The sequence below is a fragment of the Falco naumanni genome, chromosome 3 (assembly GCF_017639655.2).
Source record: "Falco naumanni isolate bFalNau1 chromosome 3, bFalNau1.pat, whole genome shotgun sequence".
Taxonomy (NCBI): domain Eukaryota; kingdom Metazoa; phylum Chordata; class Aves; order Falconiformes; family Falconidae; genus Falco; species Falco naumanni.
Genome location: NC_054056.1, coordinates 1366179 through 1389551, shown reverse-complemented (window position 1 = coordinate 1389551; position 23373 = coordinate 1366179). Strand labels below are relative to the sequence as shown.

Here is a 23373-nt window from a genome sequence, read left to right as displayed (position 1 = left end):
GTTCACATCAGCCCTCCTCATGGACGAGGATTTTCCTGTGGGCTCCCATCCTGAACTCTTTTGACACAAGTAAGGGACCAGGTGGGTGTCAGGGCAGAGGCACACGTGGTGGAGGAGCGGTTCAGCCCATACGCTGTTGAGAGGAGTGGGGATGTTGCCACGCTTGGTCCAGGGCAAGGCTGGCAGCTGAGCAGGGGCTGGGTGCTGCTGGGCCCTGAGGGGGGCTGGGGAGGGCCGTGGGCTGCAGGAAAGGCTGAAGTGGATGCTCAGTGCTGGGGCAAGAGTTTTGGCGCATGCTGTCACTGCCAGCTTCCCATCTCACATGCATTGCTCAACCAGTTTGTCCACAGAAGTCCAGGTCCTACCTTCTCATCCCAGGGTAGTGGTGCACGCAGTTTTTAAATGCAGATTGCCTGGCACCCAAACGCCTCATCTCATAGTTGCTGGTGCTTAAAGAGTTCTGTAGATTGTCCAGCTTTTAAGCAGCTAATTGCAGAGCCATTGGCATGTCTGCAGTGCGCTGGAGGCTCAGAGGCTCGAGATGTACGTTTTGTTGTAGGCCTGCAGAAGATCAGATAATTCATCCAGGTCTGCTGACAAGAAGAGGCTTTGACACAGACTCCCCAGCTGCTCGGCGAAGCCAGCCGAGCCCCCGCGGGCAGGGGGAGCAGCCTCAGGGAAGCGCAGCCGTCACGCTGAGCCTTGGGGAGAGGCAAAGCCCCAAGAGCAGTGTGTCAAGCCCAGCCGCTGAGGAATTCTGGGTTTCCAGCATTGTTTGTGGAAAAACAGGCACAAAATGACACACATGCCCCTAAATTCAGTCCCCTCCCAGGAGAAGTAGCTGGGCTGCCCTGACCCACAGCGCACCTCCAAAGCACCAGCCCCCAGCCAGGCCAGGTAGCCAAGCTGGCTGCGGGAGGCACGGGCTCCTGGCTCCCAGCTCACCTCCCTCATGCTGCCAAACGCCCACGGCATCTTTTGTGGTGCTGGTCTGGCCAGAGCTGACGGCAAATGTCCTGCTCCACCAGGGCCTGTGCTAGGCACATCATGGCCACCTCACCAGGGCAGTTACTCCACCAGCACCAGGAAGGCTTTCTCCATCGCTGCACCCCCAGCAAGGAGCCCCAGGCCGGGCAGGCCATGGTGCCCATGCCACCCACTTTTCCTGGTCCTTGGCTGTAGCCCATAACCCCAGAAGTTAACTGGCCACCAGCCCTCTGCGTGGGGGAGGGGTGGGTGGAGGGCAGAACATGGCCTCAAATCCAGCAGGAGGGACTCCCATCCCGGGCTGGCTGGAGATGGTGCTTCCCAAGGGTGGGGTCAGGAGTCTGGGCCACCCTGACCCTTTCCCGGGCTATGAGATGCTTGACCCCCCCTTGCTGCACCTCCCCTGTGTGTAGTGCACCTCTCCACCTGGCTCGGTGCTGAGGGCACACCAGGTTTGACGAGGGGTTGAGTGGGTCAGAGTTGGTATGTGTTGGTGCACGTGTGGAGTGAGGATGAGGTCTCAGAGGTCCGTCCCCTCCTGCCCTTGTCCAGGAGCTCACCTGTCACCCCTCTGTGCCGCAGCAATGCCTGCCTTATGCACAGCCCCTTGCACAGCACTTCTCGTGCAAGCTGCGCCAGGGCTGGGGCAAACTGAGGCAGGCAGGAAAGGCTGGGGAAGGCAGAGGATTTGCAGTGCTGCAGGCTGGAAGCAAAAAGCAAACGGCAGGAATTGACCCGGCTGTCCTCAGGGCAGCCAGGGAGCAGGTGACCACGTCCATCAGGCTCCTCTTGCAGGGTGGGCCCTCCCACGCCAGGACCCGCGGGCCAAGGCCGTGCTGTTTATTTGCAGAGTGGCTGGAGAGGGGCTGGCGGGTGAGCACGGCCCCGGGTTTTGGCCCACGCATCAGCCAGGGCGGGGGAGGCCTCGGGGATTCGCCTCTCGGGATGTCTTGGGACGGGTGCCTGGTGCGTGGCTGGGCGAGTGCAGCAGCAGACGCACCCTGCTCGGGGCGTCGCAGGAGCTGAGCTCTCGGGCTCTGGGGAAGGCCGGCGTTCCTTCCTCCCCACGCGCGGAGCAGGGAACTGCACGTCCTCTCCCGCTGACCCCTCCTGCCGGGTCAGCAGGTCCCCGCTGGCCCGAGCCGGAGGAATGCTGGAGCACAGGCCATTTGGATGCTGTGCTGGTTAACTTCAGCTCAAGTGCTGCGCTCATTTAAAAATATCCTCTGACAAATACCTGCACAAACACGGGAAAAAAACCAACCCACCGAACCACTTTCAAAAAAAAAAAAAAAAAAGGCATCTGTAATTTTCCACAGGACGGAGGCATATTATTTGGCCTCCCTGCACCAGGACTGTGCTGAGCGCCTTGCCCAGCGCCACGGGGTTTGCAGCCAGCGCAGCCCCTCCACGACGCCTTTGCAAGGGGGGCTGAGCCGGGCAGCTGCGGCGCGAGGAGGGACGCTGCCTGCCCAGCCAGGCCTCGCAGGGTGAGGCTCGAAACGATGCGAGCACCCGCCTAAGTCTTCCCGGCAAGTCTCTGGCACGGCCGAGCAGGGAGTGGGTCCTGCGCTGACCCGCTCAGCCGCACCCTCCTCCCGCCTCGCACCGGCTGTGTTCTGCTGGGGCTGCTCCTGGTGCTGGCACTGCCTGCGCTGGTGCTCGGCATCTCGCCTCCCTCCCACGCAGGTGCGGGTACTGCCCGGCAGGCAGCCACGCTCCCATGGGAAAGGGCTTCCATGGGTGCCGGGCAGGAGGGGGCTGCCTGAGCCTGGCCGGGGCTTTGGTAGGGGAAGGATGTTCCCTGGCATGAGCCTCAAGCCCAGGTGCATGGTCTGGAGGTGAGAAATGCCTGTCAGCACCACTCTGTCAGCACCACTCTGTCAGCACCACTTCTGCTTGCTAAAGCTCTGGCTGGGTTTCATGGCACTGGGGGCTATGGGTGAGAAACTCCCCAAGCTGCCCGCCCAACTGGGAAGAGGAGGGGAAGCATCAGCTCAGCAGGGGGTGGGGGGGTGGGGGTGGGGTGGGGAGAGCACAGCCCCAGGGAAAAGCCCCATGGGGATCAGGCACTGGGTGCAGATGGACTGGGACAAGGCTGGGGGGACCAGGCTATGGGTGCAGGATGGCCCCATTTGGTGAGCTGGAGGCAGCCCTGGGGACCACCCCGCTTAGCAGACATCCACTAGGCAACCAGCCCCAGGCTGCAAGCACTGACTGGAGGGCAGAGCCACAGGGGTGCCTGGGGAGGGTGTGCATGTCCCTGCCATGGAGCACAGCCCTCCACCTCACCCAGGCATGGTCGAAGAGGGTCCCGCGGTACTGGGAGACACCCAGCCCTCCAGCATTTGGCCCTCCCCTGCCTCCCCAGCTCAGCCTCATCTCCTCTGCAGCCCTGCCTGGGGCTGTGGCATCACCAGCTGCATTGTTGCCTCTGGATGGGCTCTCCCACCCATGCCCTGTCCTGCTAGGTCCTCCTGCTCTCCCTGCACCCCAAAGCAGGGCTGCCCAGGGGAGGCAGGATCCTCAGCACCAGCTGGGGGGCAGTGGGAGTGGGCACGGATATAAGCCCATTGCAGAGACCCAGGAGTGCAAGGTCCTGGCAAATCTCCCATCCAGCTTCCCAAAATCAGTGCAGTGCTGGTACAGCGACGCTTTCAGCTCCCTGTGACCTTGGGGATGCAGGACCCACCTGGGTCTGGTGCTGTGATGGGATGGGACTCCCACCATCACTGTAAGAGCCAGGTGTGTGCCTCTGGCGGAGGTAGCCTCCCCCTCACAGGGTGGTGCTGGCAGCGAAGCCCAGCAAAGTATCAGCTGGCCATACCCAGAAATGCTCCCATCGGGCTGGATGCTGACCTGTGCTCACGCTTGTCCCCACACCATGCCCCCTACACCTTGTGGCGAGTGCTGATAAAACCATATTCCCCACCACTGTGACCAGCAGCACTGCTGCCTCCACCCCCTGGGCGCTGGCTTCCTGCCCCACACACTCAAGGGATGCTTCGCTCCTGGCTGATGACCAGGCGCCTGCCCGGAGTGTTCGCTCTCTGAGGGACAGGGAGATGGCTGGGCTGTGTGGCTGGCGTGGTGTGGGCACATGGCCACCACGGAGGAGCAGTGGCAGCCCAGAGCATTCCTCCAGGGCTCTCCAGGAAAGGAACGGAGAACCTTGGTCCTGTCTGAGTGGCACAGAGCTGGCTGTCCTCATGCAGAGGTCAGCATGGCTGGGAGAAGGTCCTGAATGCCGCAGCTGGGTGCTGCATGCTGGATCCCAGTCTATGTGGTGTAGGACAAGGCTGGATGGTTGTGGAAGAGCATGGGGTCTTCAAGGGTCTTGAGGATCTTGGGTCATTCCTGTTCTCCTCCTGGCAGACACAGGGGCCCTCCAGAGCCCGTGGACACAAGGGCTCTGCTTCACAAGGGGGCACACCTCTGCTGCCAGAGCAGCCTGAGCAGCCTGGCTTGGGGCTGGAGCCTGTCCCAGCTGGAAGAACCAGAACCTCTGAGCAGGTGCGTGTGTGTGTTTGCACAGTGCACATGCATGCATGCATGCGTGTGTGTGTGTGTGCGCGCGCACATGCATGGACATGTACATGAGTGTGGGCACATGTGTACAGATGTGTGCATGTGGCATGCATGTGTGTGCACATGAGATTGCACATGCAGATGTCTCAGCAAGTGTCTGTGTGAGTGTGTATGCCCATGTTCCTACAGCCCTGTTTCTTTTCTCTGGGGCCCTGCCCACCTCCCCTTTTGACAGGCAGGGCATGCATAGCCCCCAGACCCTTCCTACAGACACATGCTCCTGCTCTCTCCCTTGGAAATGCAGTTATTTATATGTGAAAATATGGAAGAGTGTTGAGTCCCTGCTCAGTGACCTTCAAAACCATCCAGCAAATTCAGCTTGGACTGTGAGCCCAGCCAGATGGCCCTTCTCTAACACGCTGGCCGTGCAAACTGGGGTTTTACTCTTGATTCTTGCTCCTGCTCCAAGGCAGGCTCTCGAAACAGCGGATTCAGTATGTGCTCTGGGAAGGCAGCCACGCAGCCCTGCTCCGAGGAGGAGGCAGCAGGGAGAGCGCCAAGCTGGGGACTGGGGGACCACGCAGCTGCGGGCTGGTGGCCGAGGGGCTTTGGGGTTTTAAGGGAAATGTGAAGCAGAGTTTCATTCAGGGGGATACAAAAGTGGAGGGGAGGGAACTGGGTGCAGGTGTCCAGGGCTGCCAGTGCCAGCTCCAGCTGAAGAGGCTGCTGGGGGTGTGAGCGAGGTGGAGGGTGGTGGGAGACATCTCTGCTGCTGGTGGAGAGGAGCCCCCAGGGGTGGCTGGACCACGGGAAGCTGGGCAAGGCCAGTGGTGGCTCCTGAAGCCCGGGAGAGAAAAGGGCAAACCAAAAGAACATCACCTAACAGAAGGGAAGGGTTAAAAGACCTGTCAGAGCTGAGCCTCTGTGGAAACATGGGAGACAGCTGGAAAAGATTTAAATAACTCTTTGCTGTGTGTCTGCAAGCCGTGGGTGCCAGCGAAAGGTAGTCTTATTTCTGATAATATCTGGTCTGACACACTCAATGTGTTTAACAGTTTTCAGTTCACTCAGGCAGATGAGACTAACTAGGCAGCAATCATGCAGGGATTCCTGGATGCTGCATTAGCATGCAACCTCCAAGAGGAATGTTTTTGCCTCTAAATGCAAATAGAGGCTGAAGCTATTGAAGAGGCTGTGACTGATCTCAGCCTGAGGAATCAGTCTTGCAAATTCAGGGGTAACCAAGCCGCTGGTGCAGATGCCATCATGCAGGGTGAAGCCCAACAGGGATGTTGGGACCTCTCCGGTGCGGTGCCTGGAGGGGTGCTGGGGCTGGGGTGCCCTCTTGCTCACCTCCATGTCGGCCACCAGCAGCACCCACAAGGAGACACACTGGGGAGGTGGCTGATGCTGGCGATTTCCTCCAGGTCAGCAGGGCCCGGATGGCACAGCTGGGTGCAGGGAGGTGGGGCATGCTCCCCCGTACGGATGGGGAGCCGGAGGGGGCTCCCTGAAGGAGCTCAGCTGCCAGTAAATGCTTCCCCATGGGGCTGGCACAGCCCTGCTGATGACCTCGTGGATGCTAATGGCGTAGTGATGTATCCACACAAAAAAGGAGTCTCTGGCAAGGGTTTCATGCCCTCACCTGTAGGACACCGGTGCGAGGAGTTGACCACATTGCAGTAAGGTCTCTTGCCAAAACGGTCCTCACTTAGATGATGGGGGGCTCTGCCTGGGGAGACTGGGGAGACTGTGAGATGGCAGGGTGGTGTGAGCCCAGGGGAGCTGATGCAGCCTTTCAGTGTGGAGACGGAACAAGGTGCTGGGCTGGAGAGATTTTACTGCCTTCGTGTCTGGCCACAGTACCTATGCCAGAAGGTGAGATTAGAGGGTTCGTGAACTTGTTGCATGGCATACACCATTTTCTATTGAGCAAAGGTATATTTAATCACATGGAATTGCTATCAACAATTAACATTGAAAAATATTATTAGGCATTACTATCATTAAAGAACAGATTTTCCCCTAAATGTTGTTCTGGAGCAAAATTTAATACCTATAGCATACCACGAAGATCGGTCAGAAATTTTCCACCCGAGTCGTATCACATAAGAAATGGAGCTGTCAGCTACATGGGCCTATTCCTAAAGTGTCTGCTGGGGTTTTCAGCAAAACTACGTCCTTCTGGACACAATGATTTTGGTTTTCAACTAAAAACACTCGTTCTTGAAATTTCTCCAAATAAAAGTATGAAAATTTAGTCCCGCTGTAATGCACTTGGTTTGACATGATGTGAGTGTGAACACGGACATGAAGGAGGGGACAAGCCCTGCTGCTGTTGGACTGCCTGTGCCCCTTTCACAGACTAAGGATTCAGCACGAGACACTGGCGAATCCAACCCTGCGGCGTGCAGGGGTGCGCCCGCCCCCCCTTCCCCAGGCAGGAGGACGGCAGCTTTCCCTGCCCGCTGCAGCTCTGGGAAATGACTCGGGTGCCTGGCAAGCTGGTGACCTGGGGATCTCCTGGAAACCTGCCCTCTGCACAGGGCTGAAGGAGAATGTTGCCTGGAATGGTTTTCCATCAGGGAACAGGGTTTTATTGGAATCAGATCTTTCCCTGGGAACTTGTCAATTTTGCTGCCATTTTCTCCAGGAAGAAGTCTAGCAGAATCACTTTGACTTTCTTGTTTCAGCAGTGTCAAAATGTTTATTCCGATCATGTCAAAACACCAAGTTCATTTCAGGAAAGTAAAAATATTTCATTTTGACTTTATCATTTCATTCGCTTACTTCCACTTTATGTTCCCTGAAAGTATTTTTTAATACGTGCCGCTTGAGATCCTTTTGCGCTGCGACATCCAGGCACTCTGCGAGGAGACAACGCTGGATCATCACACGCGGCGTTTCAAAGGCCTGAATTAGCATTTGGGCGAATTTTCATTTCACAGGACATGCTGCACGTGTGGCTTTGCCTCCCAACGCGGAGCAGACACTGTGCCCGCTGCTGGGGTTTGCTTGGTACTTGCCCCCCCAGCTCTGTGCAGACACCTGTGGGAGAACCTGTCTGCTGATTCCTGTTGGGATCAGGGGGCTGGTGGGGTGGCCTGAGGTGAGGGTGATGGGCTGTGGGGTGAGATGGGCACCCAGGATGTGCTCCCCTCCTCCTGGCTGCCGCCCGCTCCCCTCTCACCCTGCCAGGCTGCAGTGCCAGGGGAGCTCCCTTGCAGCAGGGTACTCCATGTTGTGATGCTGAAAACTGGATTTTTCCTTGGTGGCAAGACAAATCAGTCACAAATGCAGTCCTTGGAGCCTGCCACTGATTTTTTGCATGGGCAGGTAGCCCCGTCTGCCTCCAGCGTGGTCCCTCCTCTGCTCCTGCAGCCCCATCACCACCCACGGGGCTCTGCTCTGGACCCCGGTGCTGCTGGGCACCCCCAAGCAGGGATGGTGAAGGAGATGGGGGCTTCAAAACAGCCCATGCAGTGTGGCGAGTGCCTGGCACCTGGGTTGTGGCATCTGGGACAAGGGAGCGCTCCGGGGTGTGCGGGAGAGACGTGGCAGCCCGGTGCCCGCCAGCTCTGCTCCTGAGACTTACCATAAAGCGGTGGATGAGCAGCAGGGCCTGCTGCTTAACAGGGACGGTGGCAGCGTGCAGCTGGCTTAATAGAGATGCTCCTGCCTGGTGCCAGGCGGTTAAGTGATAATTAACCAGGTGCTTGGGAAGGTGATGCTGGAAGCCAGCCCCACGCTGTTGCTGCTGCGGGGTAGAGAGCTGAACCCCCACCTCTGTGCACCCCAGCCCTGCGGGTGCCTGTGCTGAGGCCACGTGCACCCAGAAACGTGCTGCTCTGCACCCTCGGGGCTGGGCAAGGAAGCCAGGGATGAGACCCTGGGCAAGGCAGGGATGGGAGTGCCAGGCAGCTCTGGTCACTGTCAGGTGTGAGGAGCCATGAAGCCATCCACTGCCTGCCTGTGACCTTTGTCACCAGCAGCCACCCCTGTCTGCAAAGGTAAATGCTGCTTTACAGGTGGGGAAACTGAGGTGGCAGGTGAGCAAGACCAGCACGTTTCTGCAGCGTTATTGACCAAGCACTGGGGAGACCTGGCAGTGTGGGCAGGGAGGTCTCAGTGCCGTTGCCCAAGGGATGAGGTGGCTTAGGGTGACCGCAGGGCGACGCATCCGCTGCAGCGGAGGAGAAGAAATGCTGCGGGAGAAACTGAGCAGCACCGGGCAGGGAGAGGCACCGGCGGGAGCAGCATGGGCAGGGCTGTGCGGGCTGGGACCCTCCTGCTCGGCTTGGCACCGGGGAGCTGAGCCTGGGCTGGAAAAACAAGGCTTGGAGGAGCAGGTAAGAAATGTGGGAGGGTTTCGGCTAATAAAGGCAAGAGCAAGGTAAGAAACTCCACCAGGCTCCAAGTGGGCAAAAGGCTGCTGAGAGAGGCGGGAGCGACCCTGCCTCCGGGCCCTCGCGGCAGGGGAAGGAGCCTGTGGGTGTAAACCATAGCAAGGGAAATCCGGGAGAGATCCCAGGAAACGTTCCGGGAAGGAGGGAGGCAGAACGAGGTGTGAAGGCTCGTGCACCCTGGGGTCCGTGGAGTCGGGGGTGCGTGGCCGGGTGGGCATGCTGGGGCTGGCCCGGCTCAGCCCGCCTGCACCAGCTGAACCAGTCGCCACGGGGCTGGGTCAGCAGGTCCCCCGGTGTGGCCAGGGGTCGGGGAGCGCAACACCCCAGCCCCCAGCGGGGGGGACAGCGGGGGCACCCAGAGCCACCGCTGCCCCTTGGCCGGCAGTGCGGAACGGGGCACGTGTGCAGCCTCTCCTGGGTATTGTATCGTATGGACCCTGTCATTGTACCCTCGGGGTCCCTTCCACGCCGGACCACCAGACCAGAGCCTTGAGGCCAGTGGAGGTGCCTACGGCCGTGCTGCCTGGGGAGCCTTGGCCCAGGCCCGGGCACCGCAGGGACAGCGCCATGTGTGACACTGGCACTGAGGACTCCATCAGAGGCACGGCTGGTGGCAGCAGGGTGACAAAGCCCTGGAGCGACCCAGGGCGCTGGGTGACAGCGTCCCCAGGGCCATTGGGGCAGGGGGGCAGTCGGAGTAGGCAGCGTGGGGCAGGCAGGCAGGCAGCAGCCCCTGGGGACACACAGGGGAGACAGGCTGCGTGGGGAGGGGGCAAGGGGGGACACAGCTGCTGACACCCCTGTCCCCGGTGGGTGCAGTGAGGCATGTGTCCCCAGTGGGTGCTGGGGTGGGTGTGCGTCCCGGGGGGATGCACGCCGAGGGGCAGGCGGCCAGGTGGGTGCAGGCAGGGGTCGCGAGTGTGTCCCCAGCGGGTGCAGGGGCAGAGGCGGGCGCGAGGGCAGGAGCAGGGGGTGCCAGGGCAGAGGCAGGGCAGCGGCCCGCGGGCGGGGTAAGGTGGGCTGCTGTGCCAGGGGCTGCCCCCTGCCCTGCTGGGCCTGGCGGGGAGCTGGGGGGGCTGCGGGCCTCCGCCCCGGCCCCGGGTGTGCTTCGTGGCTCTGACCTCATGGTCATCACATGCCCCCGCAGTGACGTCACGGGGAGTCACCGGCCCCGCCGGGACCAATGAAGGGGAGGGGCTCGGGGGCGTGCCTCCGGGGGCGTGGTCTGTCAGCGGGGGGCGTGGGATCGGGGGCGTGGCCCGTAGTAAAGGGGCGTGTTCCTCCGCGCGGCCGCGGCGGCGGCGTTGCCCGGGGTGACGCGCGGATGCAGCCGGCACCCCTGACGTCACCCGCCCGCCCCAATCCCCCCCCTCCGCCGAGCGTCCCGCCGGCGCCGCGCCAATAGGCGGGCAGGGGGGGCGTGTCCGCCGGGCACCTCCCGCCAATGAGGCGACGGCGGCGGCTCGGGGCAACAATGGGGGGCGCCCGGGGCGCACGTGGGGCCGGCGGCGGTGGCGGGGCCGGGGCGGGGGCCGGGGCTGGGGCTCCCCCGCTCCGCTCCGCTCCGTCCCGCCCGGCGCCGGGGCACTCCCCTCCCCCGCCCTCCCCCGCCCCTCCGGGCCCTCCCCCTGTGTCACGGCGGCGGCCGCATTCGGGGCCGGGCACGGCGGAGGGAGGGAGGGAGGGAGGGAGGGAGGGAGCAAGCGAACGGCGGCCGCCCCGGCAATGTGGCCCGCCCGCGCCGTGGTGGCAGCGCGGCGGCGGCGGCGGCGGCGGGCAGGTGCGCGGCCGCTGAAACGGAGCGGGGGGGCGTAGGGGCGGGGAGCCGCCCGCCGCCCGCCCGCCGCCGCCCTCGCCCGGCGCTGTCAGGTGCGTGCCGCCCCGCCAGCATGGCTCCGCCGCGCCGCCGGACTTAGCGCCGGGCCGCCCGCCGCGGCCCCCAGCCGCCCCGGGGGGGAGGCTGCGCGCCCGCCGTGCCGGAGGCTCCCTGCCCACCTCCATCCCGCTTCTCCCCGCCCAGGTGCCCCGGCGCCGGAGCACGCCGGTTCCCCGGCCGAGGATGCCGCCCGCCGCCGGTCTCTCCGGTTCATCTGTTGCTGCCTGACCGCGCCGTCAGCCCGGTGCAGCCTCCGCCGATGGATGCGGCAGCCCCCGCGCCCTGCCCGCCCGCAGCCGCCCCGCTGGCCACCGTGCCGGGAACAACTCCGGAGCTCCGCGGCCGGTAAAACAAAAACAAAAACAAAACAAAACAAAAACCAAAAACCAAACCAAAATCCAACCCCCCCGTCTCGCCCGGGGCTTGAGAGGCGACCGATGAATATGCAGCATCCTCCCCGGCTCGTCTCTCCCGTTAGCCTCACGCTTCCCGGCGCGGAGCCGGGCACAGCCGCCTCCTAGAGCTCCGCCGGACTTCGGGCTGCGCCCGCCAGGACCCGGCGCACGGAGCGGCTCCTCCTCCCCTTCTCCCGCTCCATCCGAGCTTGGAGCCCTTCTTCGCACTCCTCTCCCTCTCGTGTTTTTGGTGGGTTTTTTTGTGGTTTTTTTTTTTTCCTTTTCTTTTTTTGGGTGGAAACCGACCGTAACTCCGGGGAGGGGGTTGTCGAGGGGTGGGGGGGGGGGCGGGAGCGGCGGGGAGGGGACCATGGAAGAAAAGCTCCAGGCGCATCAGGTGGAGATCGACCCGGATTTCGAGCCGCAGAGCCGGCCCCGGTCCTGCACTTGGCCTCTCCCCCACCCCGACTTCTCGGCGGAGGAGGAGGATGGGGGCGCGGCGGGGGGACCCCCGGCGCTGGCGGCCGGCGGCGGGGAGGGAGCCGAGAACGCGGCGGCCCCGGCGGAGCGTAGACCCGCCGCCGCCCCCCTGCCGCCCCCCGGCGCGGACGTCGGGCAGCTCCGCAAGGCCAAGACCTCCCGGCGGAACGCCTGGGGCAACCTCTCCTATGCCGACCTCATCACCAAAGCCATCGAGAGCTCGCCGGAGAAGCGCCTCACCCTCTCGCAGATCTACGACTGGATGGTGCGATACGTCCCCTACTTTAAGGATAAAGGAGACAGCAACAGCTCGGCCGGCTGGAAGGTACCCGACCCCCCCGACGCGACCCCCCGGCTCAACTTCCCCCCCCCCCCCGCCCCTCCCGCAGGCGCACCGGGGCTTGGATGCTTCCCGTGGGCTGGGAGGTTTGGGGGATCCCCGCTTTCCTCACGGTCTAGGGGGTGTGTGGGGGGTAAGGGCTCGGTCAAGTTTTGGGGTATTGCGTGTTGGAAGAGGGGTGAGTGTGGCTCGCTGGCCGGGAGCAGAGCCTGGAGCACCATGCCGCCAGCCCCCCCGGCACGGCAGGGGCAGGGGGGTGGCAGCAGGCAAGGGGGTCGTGCCCGCTCTCCTCTGCCGCGTGAGCACCGGGGTATGGTGGTGACAACCTCGCTGCCACAGCCCTGCCTGCGGGGACCCCAGGCGTGCCAGGTCCCAGAGCAGCAGTGGTGTGCCTGGGGGGCGGCCGGAGGGACGGCTGTCCCCCAAAACAGGTGTCTCCAGGCTGGCTTTTATCCAGCTTGGCTGCCCTGCCTTCCACAGGGCTGTGTCCCCCTCCCCGGGGGGCCACGCAGGCAGCATGCGGCCCCCAAGGTTCCACACCGGCATCCCCGGGCTCTGCTCCCGGGTGGCACTGTGGGCTTGTGAGAAATCCCTGGTGCGGGCAGTAATCCCCCCCACGCTCGGGGCGAGCAGGCGATACATCGTACCCACCGCCCCGGAGCACTGGGTGAGGGCACGGAGGGTGTCAGGTGCTTGGGGGCGGGGGGGGGGGGGTGTCACACCAGCCCGTGCCCCTCCGGCTGACGCTCGGCTGGCTTTGCGCTGGGAAGGGGGAAGCAATTGCCTGTGTCCAGATGGTGTCAGTAAAAAGGAGACGGTTTCTCTTAAGCCCTCCCCTAAGCCCTGTCACCTCCAGTGTGATTAGTGTGTAACGAGGCTTCAGGGGCTCCGATACCAGCCTGCGGTCCTGGCAGGCATGCCCTGGCTCCGGCGGAGGCGGCCAGACTCTGGCCTGCCTTGGGGGGTCCTTTCGGGGTGCAGACGGGGCCCTTTTGGGGCAGGGAGGCCGGACTCTGTCTGTGGCACCTGTGGCCAGGCCGTGGGAGCTGGCGTTGTGTGGACGCTGGGCATCCTCTCCACCTTGCCTCACTTGGGAGAGGTGGGCAGGGGGCAGCTGGTGTCCCCCCATGGCAGACATTCACTGGGGCATGGTGTCGGGGGCTGTGGAGGTGGCAGGAGGTGGCAGTTGCGTGGGGGTCTCTAAAACATCCACCCGGGGTGAGACCTGCATGGCTGTGGGTGTGCATGGGGGGAGAAGGGTCCCCCCAAGGCTTGCACCCAGCGGGGACAGCGGGGAGCACGCACTGATGGGGTCTGGGGACATGCTGGGGAGGTTTGATTTGGGCTCTGGACTGGTGGCCAGGAGGGCTGGGATGAGGAGTGAAGGGATTCCCAGGCAGCTATGCCTGTCAGTGGGGTCTGGGATGTTTGGGGATCCCCCCAGGCGGGTGTCCCTGAAGGACAGCCCGGGTGAGTGAGGGCGAGGGCATGGGGCCGTGAACAGGGTCTGTGTGCCCAGCTGCGGCCGGGCAGGACGGGGAAGGGGGCTGCTCGTGTCTCCCAGCGCTGGCACACGAGCCAAAGCCATGGAGCAAAGCCCTCCCTGGGCGGGAAGGACCCTGGCTGGGGACAGCGGGGACAGCAGCCATCCTTGTCACGGCCTGTGCTGGGGGTTGATCCAGCCACGGCTTGCACGGGACAGAGGAGCGAGCCGTGTCCTCCCTGGGCGTGCCAGGGCTTGCACAGGGGACAGTGGCAATGCATGGGTGTGTCTGTACGGGTGTGCAAGGTGGCACAGGCTTCCCGTCCCGCCTACACCAGCACCGGCTTTTGGCCCCTGGACAAGGACAGGCTGTGACAGCAGCAGCATTGCGTGCCCGCATCAGTCCTGGAGAGGCGACCCTCGAGGGCATCCTCCCAGGAGAGCTGGAGTGGCCTTCCCCCGCGGCAGCTGTCACCCGGGGGTCCCGATGCGTCCCAGACCCAGGGGAGGGCCAACACCTTCTCCTTGGCAGAGCCTCCACCAGGGAGCGTGTGGGAGCAACCTGTCCCTTGCCCCCCACGCTGTCCTGGCGTCCCCAGTTGTAGCAACAATGCCTGGTCTGTGTCCCCACATTGGCACTGCCTGAGGTGCCACCAATGGAGCCCCATCACCTGGTGCGGGGTTTGGTGGCTTTCTCGAGGGGGACTGCGTCCCTGGAGGCTTTGTGGTGTGTGATGTGCACACAGGGAGGACAGCTTTGGTGTCGAGCTGCTGTTGGGCCCGAAGGGGCATTGGCAGGGGCTGCTCGCTCGGGTGGGTTTGCCTGGGTGCACCCTGGGGTGGGATGCTCTCTGCCCTCCTGGCCCGTCGCCGGTCGGAGCAGCTACACCGTGGCTCTGCCTGTGTCCTCTGGGCTGCACTGCTGCTGCCTGCTCCCTCTTGGCAGCCCCTTGCCCCACGTTGTCTGTGGCTTAAACCTCCCAGCCCAGGGCTCGGCTGGTCACAAGGCAGACGGGAGGGCTGGGGCTGCCCAGCAGAGTGCCCTGCCTGCCCCACCTGCCCACGGGGGTGGGCGCCCTGGGGCCTTTCCTGGCGCTGCAGGTGCCTGATCCACAGCCTGGGCTGGCAGTATGAGGGCTGGCAAGAGCCCGGGGCAAGAAGATGCAGGGGTGTTCCCCCTTTGCTTGGTGGTCTTGTTTGACACCAGCATGTCAGGGTTTAAATGCCCTCCTGACAGCCCCATGTCTCTCCTGGCTGTCCCCTGTTCTGGACCCCTGGGTGACCCCTGTGCACCCCTCACCAGGGCAGGCTGGCAGCTGCTGGTGCTGAGGGAGCGCCCAGAGTGCTGGGCAGTCAATTTTGTGGTAACAAGCTGCTGGTGGCTTATGAAAGAGCCCCTGGAGATGCCACGTCCTTCCTGCCCCAGGCCTGGGAGAAGCATGGTGGATTTAAAGCATTTCATTACCCAGCACAGCAGTGTGGAAGGGGGGTCTCGGGTAATGGACTACTCCTTTAATTAGCTCCTTCACAGCCTCCCCGTGCCTGGGAGAGCGGGGATGATGGAGGTCTGGGAGGCCAGCCGAGGGCACGGCATCCCCACGGGCACAGGCTGTGCTGCTGCTGGTGTGGCAGGACCCTCCCTGCCCTGCTCCAGCACTGGGGGGACTTTCCTAGCAGGACCCCTTCCTGCATCCAGTGGCTGTGGGGGTGTTGCACCCGCACCTGGCTGCGGTGTCCGATGTGCCCATTGGTGATACGTTCCCCCAGGCTCGTTAGTTACTGCTCAGAGGGGAGGGATGCTGGCACGAGGTGCCTTCTGGGGTCAGGCCTCTGCTTCCTTGCCAAGCTGCCAGTTGCATGGCATGGTTTTATGGCGAGGTAGACTGAGGCACAGTATCTGAAAGCCTCAGCCATGCTCGACCAGGACCCAGCTCTGTCTTAACGGGGAGGGGGGAATGCTGTGGCCGCTGGGATACCCATCCCTCTGTGCTCCTGTGCCGCGGTGGGCTGGGTCGGCGTGTTGGACTCGTGCACTGGGAGCTGATGCTGATGCTTCCCGATGCAGGGCAGCAGGCACCCGTTGACTGACAGTTCTGCTTAATTAGGGAGTTGTTATTTTATCAATTCCAAAGCGCTTGAAGTTTTCTGCTCCAGCTCACGCTTTCCACTTGTTAATGGGAAACCAACACCCTTCGTCAAAAAGGCAGCAGCACTGATGCATTTTAAAGGTTTCTGCTTGCTCCGGTTTGACATCCAAAATATAACAATCAAGCAATCAGCTGGTGGATGCCTGTTTGATGTGGCTCTGACAGTGCTGAAAACCTTAATTTTCCAGCCCTCCCCTACACCTCCTCCTCCTTTATATTGCTGGGTCGGAAGCGTGGCGGCTGTTCCCAGCATGGGGGACCGGAGCTGCTGGCTCCTGCCGGCCTGTGGGAGCTGGGAGCACTGTGTGCTTGGTGCTGGGGGCTGCCATGCAGACACCCTGCCACCACCCCCAAGTGTCCTTGACCCCTTGCAGGGCAGGATGGAACTGAGCTAGGGAGAAAAAGGGGTGGAAAGAGTGTTTGGGTAGGAGCGTGGTCTGAGTGCCCTGCGCTGCCCAAGGGTTTGGTGTGTACTGGGGTGCTTCACCTCCTTGCTGGGCATGGAGACCCCAGGGGGGCAGAGCCATAGCTCTGTCCGGGAGCATGACCCCACAGGGCATGGCAAGAGCATCCTTCAGGGTAGCTGCTCCTGGCTGTGCGTGCTCTGTCCCTGCTGCCACCCCCTGCCCTTCCCCTCTTAGATGGTGGCTAATGCTTCTGCCTGGAACGTTGCCTGGTGTGGCTGGAGAGGCTCAAAACCAGCACCTGGGACTAATGGGGACAACTTCCCCCTTGCGGAGGGCAGCCCGGGTGCCAGCGGTGCTGCAGGGGGATGGCACAGCGGCGAAGGGGGCAGTTATGGGGCAGTTGGGGTCATGTGGCTCTGGGGGCACACAGCAGGCTTGCTCCTGGCCACACTGGGATGAGCAGCATGTGCCACCTAGCCCCGGGGGGTCTCGTGGGGGTCTGCACGGGGGCTGCCCAGCCAGGGCTCGTCGTGGGGCGGTTTGGCTTGGCTCATCGTCCCCATCCTCTCCATATATGGAGATTTTTCCAGCAGCATGGAGAGCCCGATGCTCCCGGAGAGCTGCCCATGGCCCGGAGCAGAGGGGCTGGGAGAGCCCGGCCGTCCCGGGGGTGAGCAGGGCTGGGAGGAGCTGCTGGCTTCTTCACCTCAGGAGAAGCCCTCTGCTTCATCCCCCAAAGAGCCCCTGGATAAGCCACCCCGGCTCTCCAGTCCCCACAAGTGAGATGCCCCTGAAGGTCCCCCTGATGTAAGGGGACCCCTCTGGCCCTTTCCCACAGCACAGGCAGGGTGCCCCGGGATGCTCAGCTGGGGTACCCGACCCTTCAGCATCCCAGGGCTGGAGCAGGGGACTCCACACTTGTCTCCAGCTTCGCACAGGGACGGGGGAGCCCGCTCGCTCCCTGCTCCGAGCTGCTGTGATGTGCTCTGGTGCTGCTGGCGGCATGTCTGTGAGGAATCCCCCAGGCTCCTCTCCTCCTTCCTGCCTCATTTTTCTCTCTCCTTTTGGAGATTTTCATCTTCATTCTAATTCCCCCCCCCCCCCCCCCCCCCCCCATTCTTCTGGAATCACTTTTCATGCAGCGCTAACTGCTGAAGTAACACAAACCTGCTAAATGGTCCGGCTTTATGATAGCATAAAAATGATACTACAGCAGTGAGTGGGGCTTTATTAAACCCAAGGGAAAGGCTCCAAATGAACAGCTTGCTCTGATCTTAGCTTTCCCCCCCACTCTCCCCCCTTTATTTTTAATAACTGCTGGAATATAAACTACAGTTAAGATCCTACGGACTAGAATAGCGCTCGCAGCCCGGCATTATCTCCGTCCGTCCCCACGCACAGGTCCCTGTGTGCGTCCCTCCCTCCTGCTTGCTGGGTGCTGTGATGGGAGGACCAGCATCCTGGGCTGGGAAACGAATTTCCTGGTGTTTGGCTTTGTGCTTAAAAAAAAAATCATAAATATTTTGCAGGGGGGCTGTGCCCCCAGTGGGTCAGGCCAGGTGTGATACAGGAGTGAGCTGGAGATCCTTGGCCCGGCTTCCCATCCCGGTGGGATCCTCACCGGGATGCTGCCAGCTGTGGGAGGTCCCCTGGGCTTAGGGAGCGGGTTGGACACCTGTCACCACCGTGTCCTCGCAGAAGCACACTGGAGGGGGATGAATCTCTCCACTGCTGCAGCAGGGTCTGGGCACGGTCGGACTGCCAGCCACAGGCTGCCCCCTCCATCCCCGAGGTCCACCCCAAGCCCCACTGCCCCTGGGTCTCCCATGGGGATGCCCTGGAGCTGGGTGTGGGGTCTCCCCCTTGTCCTGCCACTCCACAGCCCTCCTGTGCCCGTGGTGGTGGGCTCACCACTCCCCGATCGCATTACTTATAATTAGCCTGACACTTCCCGTTGGCTCCTCTCTCCTGCTGAAGGTGCCTGATTAGCGCCGAGGTGAAAGGCACTTTGGGTTACAGAAGGACACGCGGAAAGGCTCGCCTGTCTGCTGCTGAAGCTCATTTTGGACAGCATCTGTTCATTATTATGTGGTGCCTTGGCTGGGCGCCAGCCAGGAGAACTGAAAGCCCCAGCACAAAGCTTGCTTTCACCCGCTGCAGAGAGGAGGAGGGAGCCAATGTTGGGAGGGGGTGTGGGGACCCCCCAAAGCAGCCTGGTCCCTTCCCTCCCAGTGATGGTGCTCCAGCATTCTGGAACATCCCTGAGCTGTTGTCTGCTATGGGACTGGCCATGGGGTGTCCAGCCCTGCCAGCACCACTGCTCTTCTGTGGGGTGGGGGGCTGCCCCAGGGGTGTTAGCAGCAGGATGGGGTGACGTTGGGGTGTGCATGGCTGATGCCTGCTTTTTCAAGAGTGGACTTACCCTTCCCATCCCCAGCACCCCACTGGCACCCTATGCGTCCAGCTGTGCCCATCGGGGCAATGCCCTGTGCCGGGGCTTGGCAGCAGGGAGGTTCCTGGGCTTTGTTGGCCCTCTGGACATGGGTGCCAGGCTTGAGAGCACTTTGCACCCAATGAGCCAGGGATGCAGCAGCAATGCAGTGTGGCTCACTGCTCTCCTGGAGCCTGGGGGGCAGAAGAGGTTTCCCAGACAGCCCTGGCTGCTGGCAATGGGGGTATGTGGGGGGATTGCTCCGCCACCTTGATACCCTGGTGCAGGCAAACCCTGCTCTGTGCCTGCCCACAGAGCAGGGCAGAGCACAGGGCGCTGCAGGCAGCAGTGCCGCAGGGCATCCACTGCCTGTGCACACGTCTGAATTTGCCCGTGTTCCCTTGCACACTTGTGCGTGTGCATTTGGGGCAGGGCATGTGCACACATGACTCGTGCTGGGCTCGCCACGTGCACTGCTGTGTGTGCTCACACCTGCATGTTGTAGTCAGATGTGCATCAGGTGTGCAAGGGCAGTGTGGGGAAGGAGCCTTGAGCCCACCATGGGCTGGCTTGCACCACTGCACGGCCCTACTGGGAGCATGGGCTGATGGCAGCATCCCCCTGTCCTTGGGGACCAGGGAGGGGTGACATGGCCTTGCCATGGGGCGGTGGGTACTGCAGGGGCTGGGTGCTTTGGAAAATATGACACTGGGTCAGTGTGTGGTGGGGAGCCTGAGCTGGGGTGCTGAGCAGCCACCTTGGATTTACTGGGAAGGGGGGGGGGGAGGAGGGGAAGCCAACCCCAAGAAAGAGAAGAAAGGCGAGGGTTGTTTGGAGCTGCCTGCCACCTGGCGCAGTGCCAGCCCAGGGACGCTCTGGAGCAGACATGCCAAGCTGTAATTGCAGACAGGCTCATTTCAAGAGACGAGACGGTTATTTTTAACTTGTGTTAAGGTAATGCACTGATCTCCTGCCTGCTGGTTCAAAAGTTCACATCCCCCTCACCCCAAACCCCGGTCTGCACACCCACCCCATGGCGGTACCCCCCAGCTGGGCTCTGGGTGCCCCCCGGGGAGGAGCGTCCCCTTGCCTGTGGCCTCATGACTGGGCAACTTGGCCCTGCCAGAGCTCTCGCCCTGCCCAGGGCAGCCTTTGTGTCTCCCGGGGAGTCTGGCTCCGCTCCTGGGGGACTGGGAGGAGGCTGCAGCAGGGGCCAGCACCGGGGTATGAAGCAGACCGGCGCTCACGGGGCTGTGGCAGCTCCGGGCCCAGCCTCTGCCCTGCTGAGGTCCCGGGGGGTGGTATCGGGGACGGGTGCTGCATGCCAGGGTGCCAGCTCCTGCTCAGAGCCAGCGGGAAAGCCTTGCAACGCTGAGCGGTGGCATTGCTCGCGCTCCAAGGTCCCCAAGCACTCTGCAGCCACGGTCCCATGTGCTGGTGTCCATGCTGCCCCAGGGAGCGCGGGCATCTCCTTCAGCTGCAGGGGTGGCAGGGCAGTGCAGGGATAGTGGGATGCAGGTTCCCTCCTCCTTGGGCTCGCTGGGCATCCCCTCGGTGGAGGGCTGAGCCTCTGGGCCACCTGTCTGGGTAGACCAGCCAAGGAGCCTTGTGCTCCCAGTGCCGCTGCTTATTCCACGTGAAGGACTGTGCAGCTGCCTCAGTCCTGGCTGCTGGCAGTGGGAGAGCCCAAAAGCCAGGTGCAGGGATGTGTCAGCTCTTTTTTCCCCCCCTTAAAACATACTGGAAAGTACCAGGAGGGCTTGGGTGCCCTCCGCTCCTCGGGGAGCAGCTCTGCTACCCTGAGATGGGATGTCACTGGCTGCATGGGACCCAAACGAGGTCCCAAGCTAGGGAGCATGGGGATGAGCCTGGTACCTGCTCCCCCAACCCTCTGCCCAAACCATCTGAAGCAAAAGTGGAGCAGAAACGTTCCACACCATGTCAGGTTTGGACCTGTAATAGCTGTAATTAATCCTTTGCACACACACACACACACCCCCCACACACACACCCCAGCCTCCCCCAGGAGTTCAGCAACTGGGAGCCAGCAGGAGCAAAGCCCCAGGGAGCGTCCCCCTGTCCCCAAATGCCCTCTTGCCCTGGTTGGTGGCATCAGCAGTTTGCCAGATGGCCGGGAACTCCCTGCGTGGCTGAGATGTCTTTTGTCCTCGGCCATCGCATGGCCGGGACTGCGGCCGCAAGTGCTTCCCTGCTCCTTCCCGCTGCCATGGTTCAGCATTTTCCTCCCCTTGGATGTAGCTGCTTTCAGCAGGAGCACCGAGGTCTGGGGGCACCCGAGGGGAGCTGAGAGCTGCTGGCCACGTTTCCTGGTGTTCCGCTGCACACCCAAGCTCATTGCTGGCCCCTGTGGCAGCACATCATCTGCTGGAGCCAATAAATCAGGGGGAATAGCCCGGCTGCGTCAGCGGTGAATTGTGGAGCCGTTATCTGTAATGAGTTCAACAAGGGTGGCACGGCGGGAGCCGCGGGGGGAGCCTTGCCAGGGTTATCGCTGGACTGGAACCCTGGCAAAGCAGGGGACATCTCCTAGCCCACCGGGGTGGCTGGCTCCGCAGGGGGGGTTCATGGCCGCGCACGTGGCTTTGCTGCTCCACTGGGCTGGACCTGTGGGGCGGGAAGGGCTGCCTGCCATCCCGTCTGCATGGGGGATGGGAACGGAGGCAGATGGGGGGACCCTGTGGGTACCATTGGCTCCATACTGGTGGCCTTTGGTGCTGGCGGCAGCGGGCACCGTGTCAGTGTGCACTGAAGTTTTGAGCATCCCTGGGGCCTTCCCTGGGCTCTCGGGTGTGTTTGGTAGTGTGGGATCGGAAACGCCTGGTGCGGCCTCTGAGGATGGAAGAGCTGGGATGACCGCAACTGGGACCGTGCTGGGGGCCACGCTTGGGACAGCGCTGGCTTGGGACCACGCTTGTGCCCTCCCTCAGCAGCGGGTGCGCTGGCTCCTTCCCCGGCAGGTGCCAGGCACCAGGAGCCATCCCATCCCGCTGCGTGGCCGGTCGGCCCTTCGGAGGGCTGGCGGTTGCCAGGAGCAGGTCTAAGCAGGATGAAGGGCAAGTCCCCGGCTCCGCGATGGCCCACCGGCGGGTTCGGGCAGCCAGGCTGCTGTCACCTCCTGCCTGCAACCTGCCTGTCCCGCAGCCGGCCCGTGCGCCCTCCCTGCCCCAGGTGGAGGGCGCATGCAGAGATGCAGGGAAGGGATTAACAAGCTTGAGGAGCGACAGGCTCATAAATTTTGGCTTTTTTTTTTGAGACTGTCAAACCTATGCCTGTCCCAGGGATGTAAGACAGCATTTTATTGCTGCCTGCTTGATGGTTGTTCCCTTCTCCTCTGTGGCTGTGATTTATCTCTGCACTTTGCGCTGATTGGATTAGAAGTTTAAATGCTAAGGGTGCATAACAATATATTTTTCTTATTAATATTAAAAAATCATTATTGGATTTTTTATAGTTCTGTTTTGAATTGAATCCCCTTGCTTGATTTATTCTCTCTCCCAGAGTAGAATTTAATGCTAATAGGAACAATCATTGCTTTGTTTTGAATCTTTGACTGTTTGGAAAACTTTCCCTGCAAAGGGAAATTACAGCATTATTAAGAGTCCATTAAAAGAGGGTTTGCCCATTCCTGGGTATTACCTGCGAGCTGGAGAGAAAACAAAAAAGCAAAGACAAAGAGTCTCTTTTGCAGGGCTTTTTGCTTACACCCTTCCCTAGGTGTAACACAATTATTGTGCCAATTACTATAATCAACTCTATTGTATCACAGTTATTAATTGCAGGACCCGTCCGTTCAATTTCTTGCAGGATGCTGGGTGGTGAACGCGTGTGCGTGGCGGCTCAGCGCGACTCATCTGTGCTCACCTATGCATGGGCGAAAAGCAGGGCCTTGGCTGCCCACGATGGGGGGTGATGGGGACTGCGAGGCTCCTCCGCTTCCTGCTGGATTTCATATCTTTAAGGCAAATACAAGAATCACGATGGTGGTCCCCTGCTGATGCCTTTCTCATCAGGGTACCAAGCGCGGGATGGAGGGTGCTGGATTTCCTCCCTGTGCTGCCTCCGGCCCTGGGGCGGATGCTGAGTAGTGCCTCTGCCCACGCCTGGGGACCAGCCATCATCCACCCAGTGCCGTGCCAGCCCCGTGACCCAGCACATCGTTGCAGTTGTGCCTGGCGTGCCTTGCTTTTGGGCAGCTGCCTGCAGCCCGCCGGGCTCCAGCAGGCAGCGGGGCTGAACACGCCGCCCAGGCAGCCCTGAGAGCAGAGGCAGGTGGGGCCAGGCAGGGGCTGGGGGAGGGCGCGATGCCAGGCAGCTGGAGACACGCCTGGGCTCCACGCACGGCGCTGGGGTGGTGCAGCGGCGATGGGGAGTTGCGCCAGGCTTGGCACGTGGCCGGCAGGGTTGGCAGGGGGAACGCAGCCTGCCCAGGCACGGCTGGGGCAGGCCTGGTCAGCTGCGGCCCCGAGGAGCGTTGAGGTGGGACAGGGAGGCTGGGGTGTGGGGTGCTGCTGGGTGTAGGTGGGAGCGGCAGGAATGTCAGCCTGAGGCACGCGGGATCAGCCTCCCTGCAGTGCTGCACCGTGCCAGGCCACCGCCCGGCTCTCCGCACCCCAAAACCTGCAGCCTGCACCCCTCACTCTGCTCCCCAAAGCCTGCACCTGTATCCTGCACCCTGCTCCCCTCCCTGCACACCCCGGATTCTGCCCCCCAAAGCCTGTATCCTGCACCCTGTGCCCCGAACCCTGCACTCTGCGCCCCAGAACCTGCACCCTCCACCCTCCGTTGTGCTCCCCAAACTCATCTCCCTGTGTCCTGTACCTCATGCCCTGCATACCCAGCCCTGCACCCCAAAACCTGCACCCCGAACCTCAC

At 62.3% G+C, this 23373-nt stretch overlaps 1 protein-coding gene across 1 annotated transcript in view; it reads left to right on the top strand.

Annotated features, from left to right (window-relative positions):
* Positions 1 to 11562: 11562 nt before the first annotated feature.
* FOXO6 (forkhead box O6) overlaps positions 11563 to 23373 on the top strand; it is a 38923-nt gene continuing 27112 nt past the window's right edge. The window contains exon 1 of the mRNA XM_040588544.1: positions 11563 to 11997. Within this exon, the coding sequence (XP_040444478.1) occupies positions 11563 to 11997 (435 nt within the window). The remainder of the gene's footprint in view (positions 11998 to 23373) is intronic.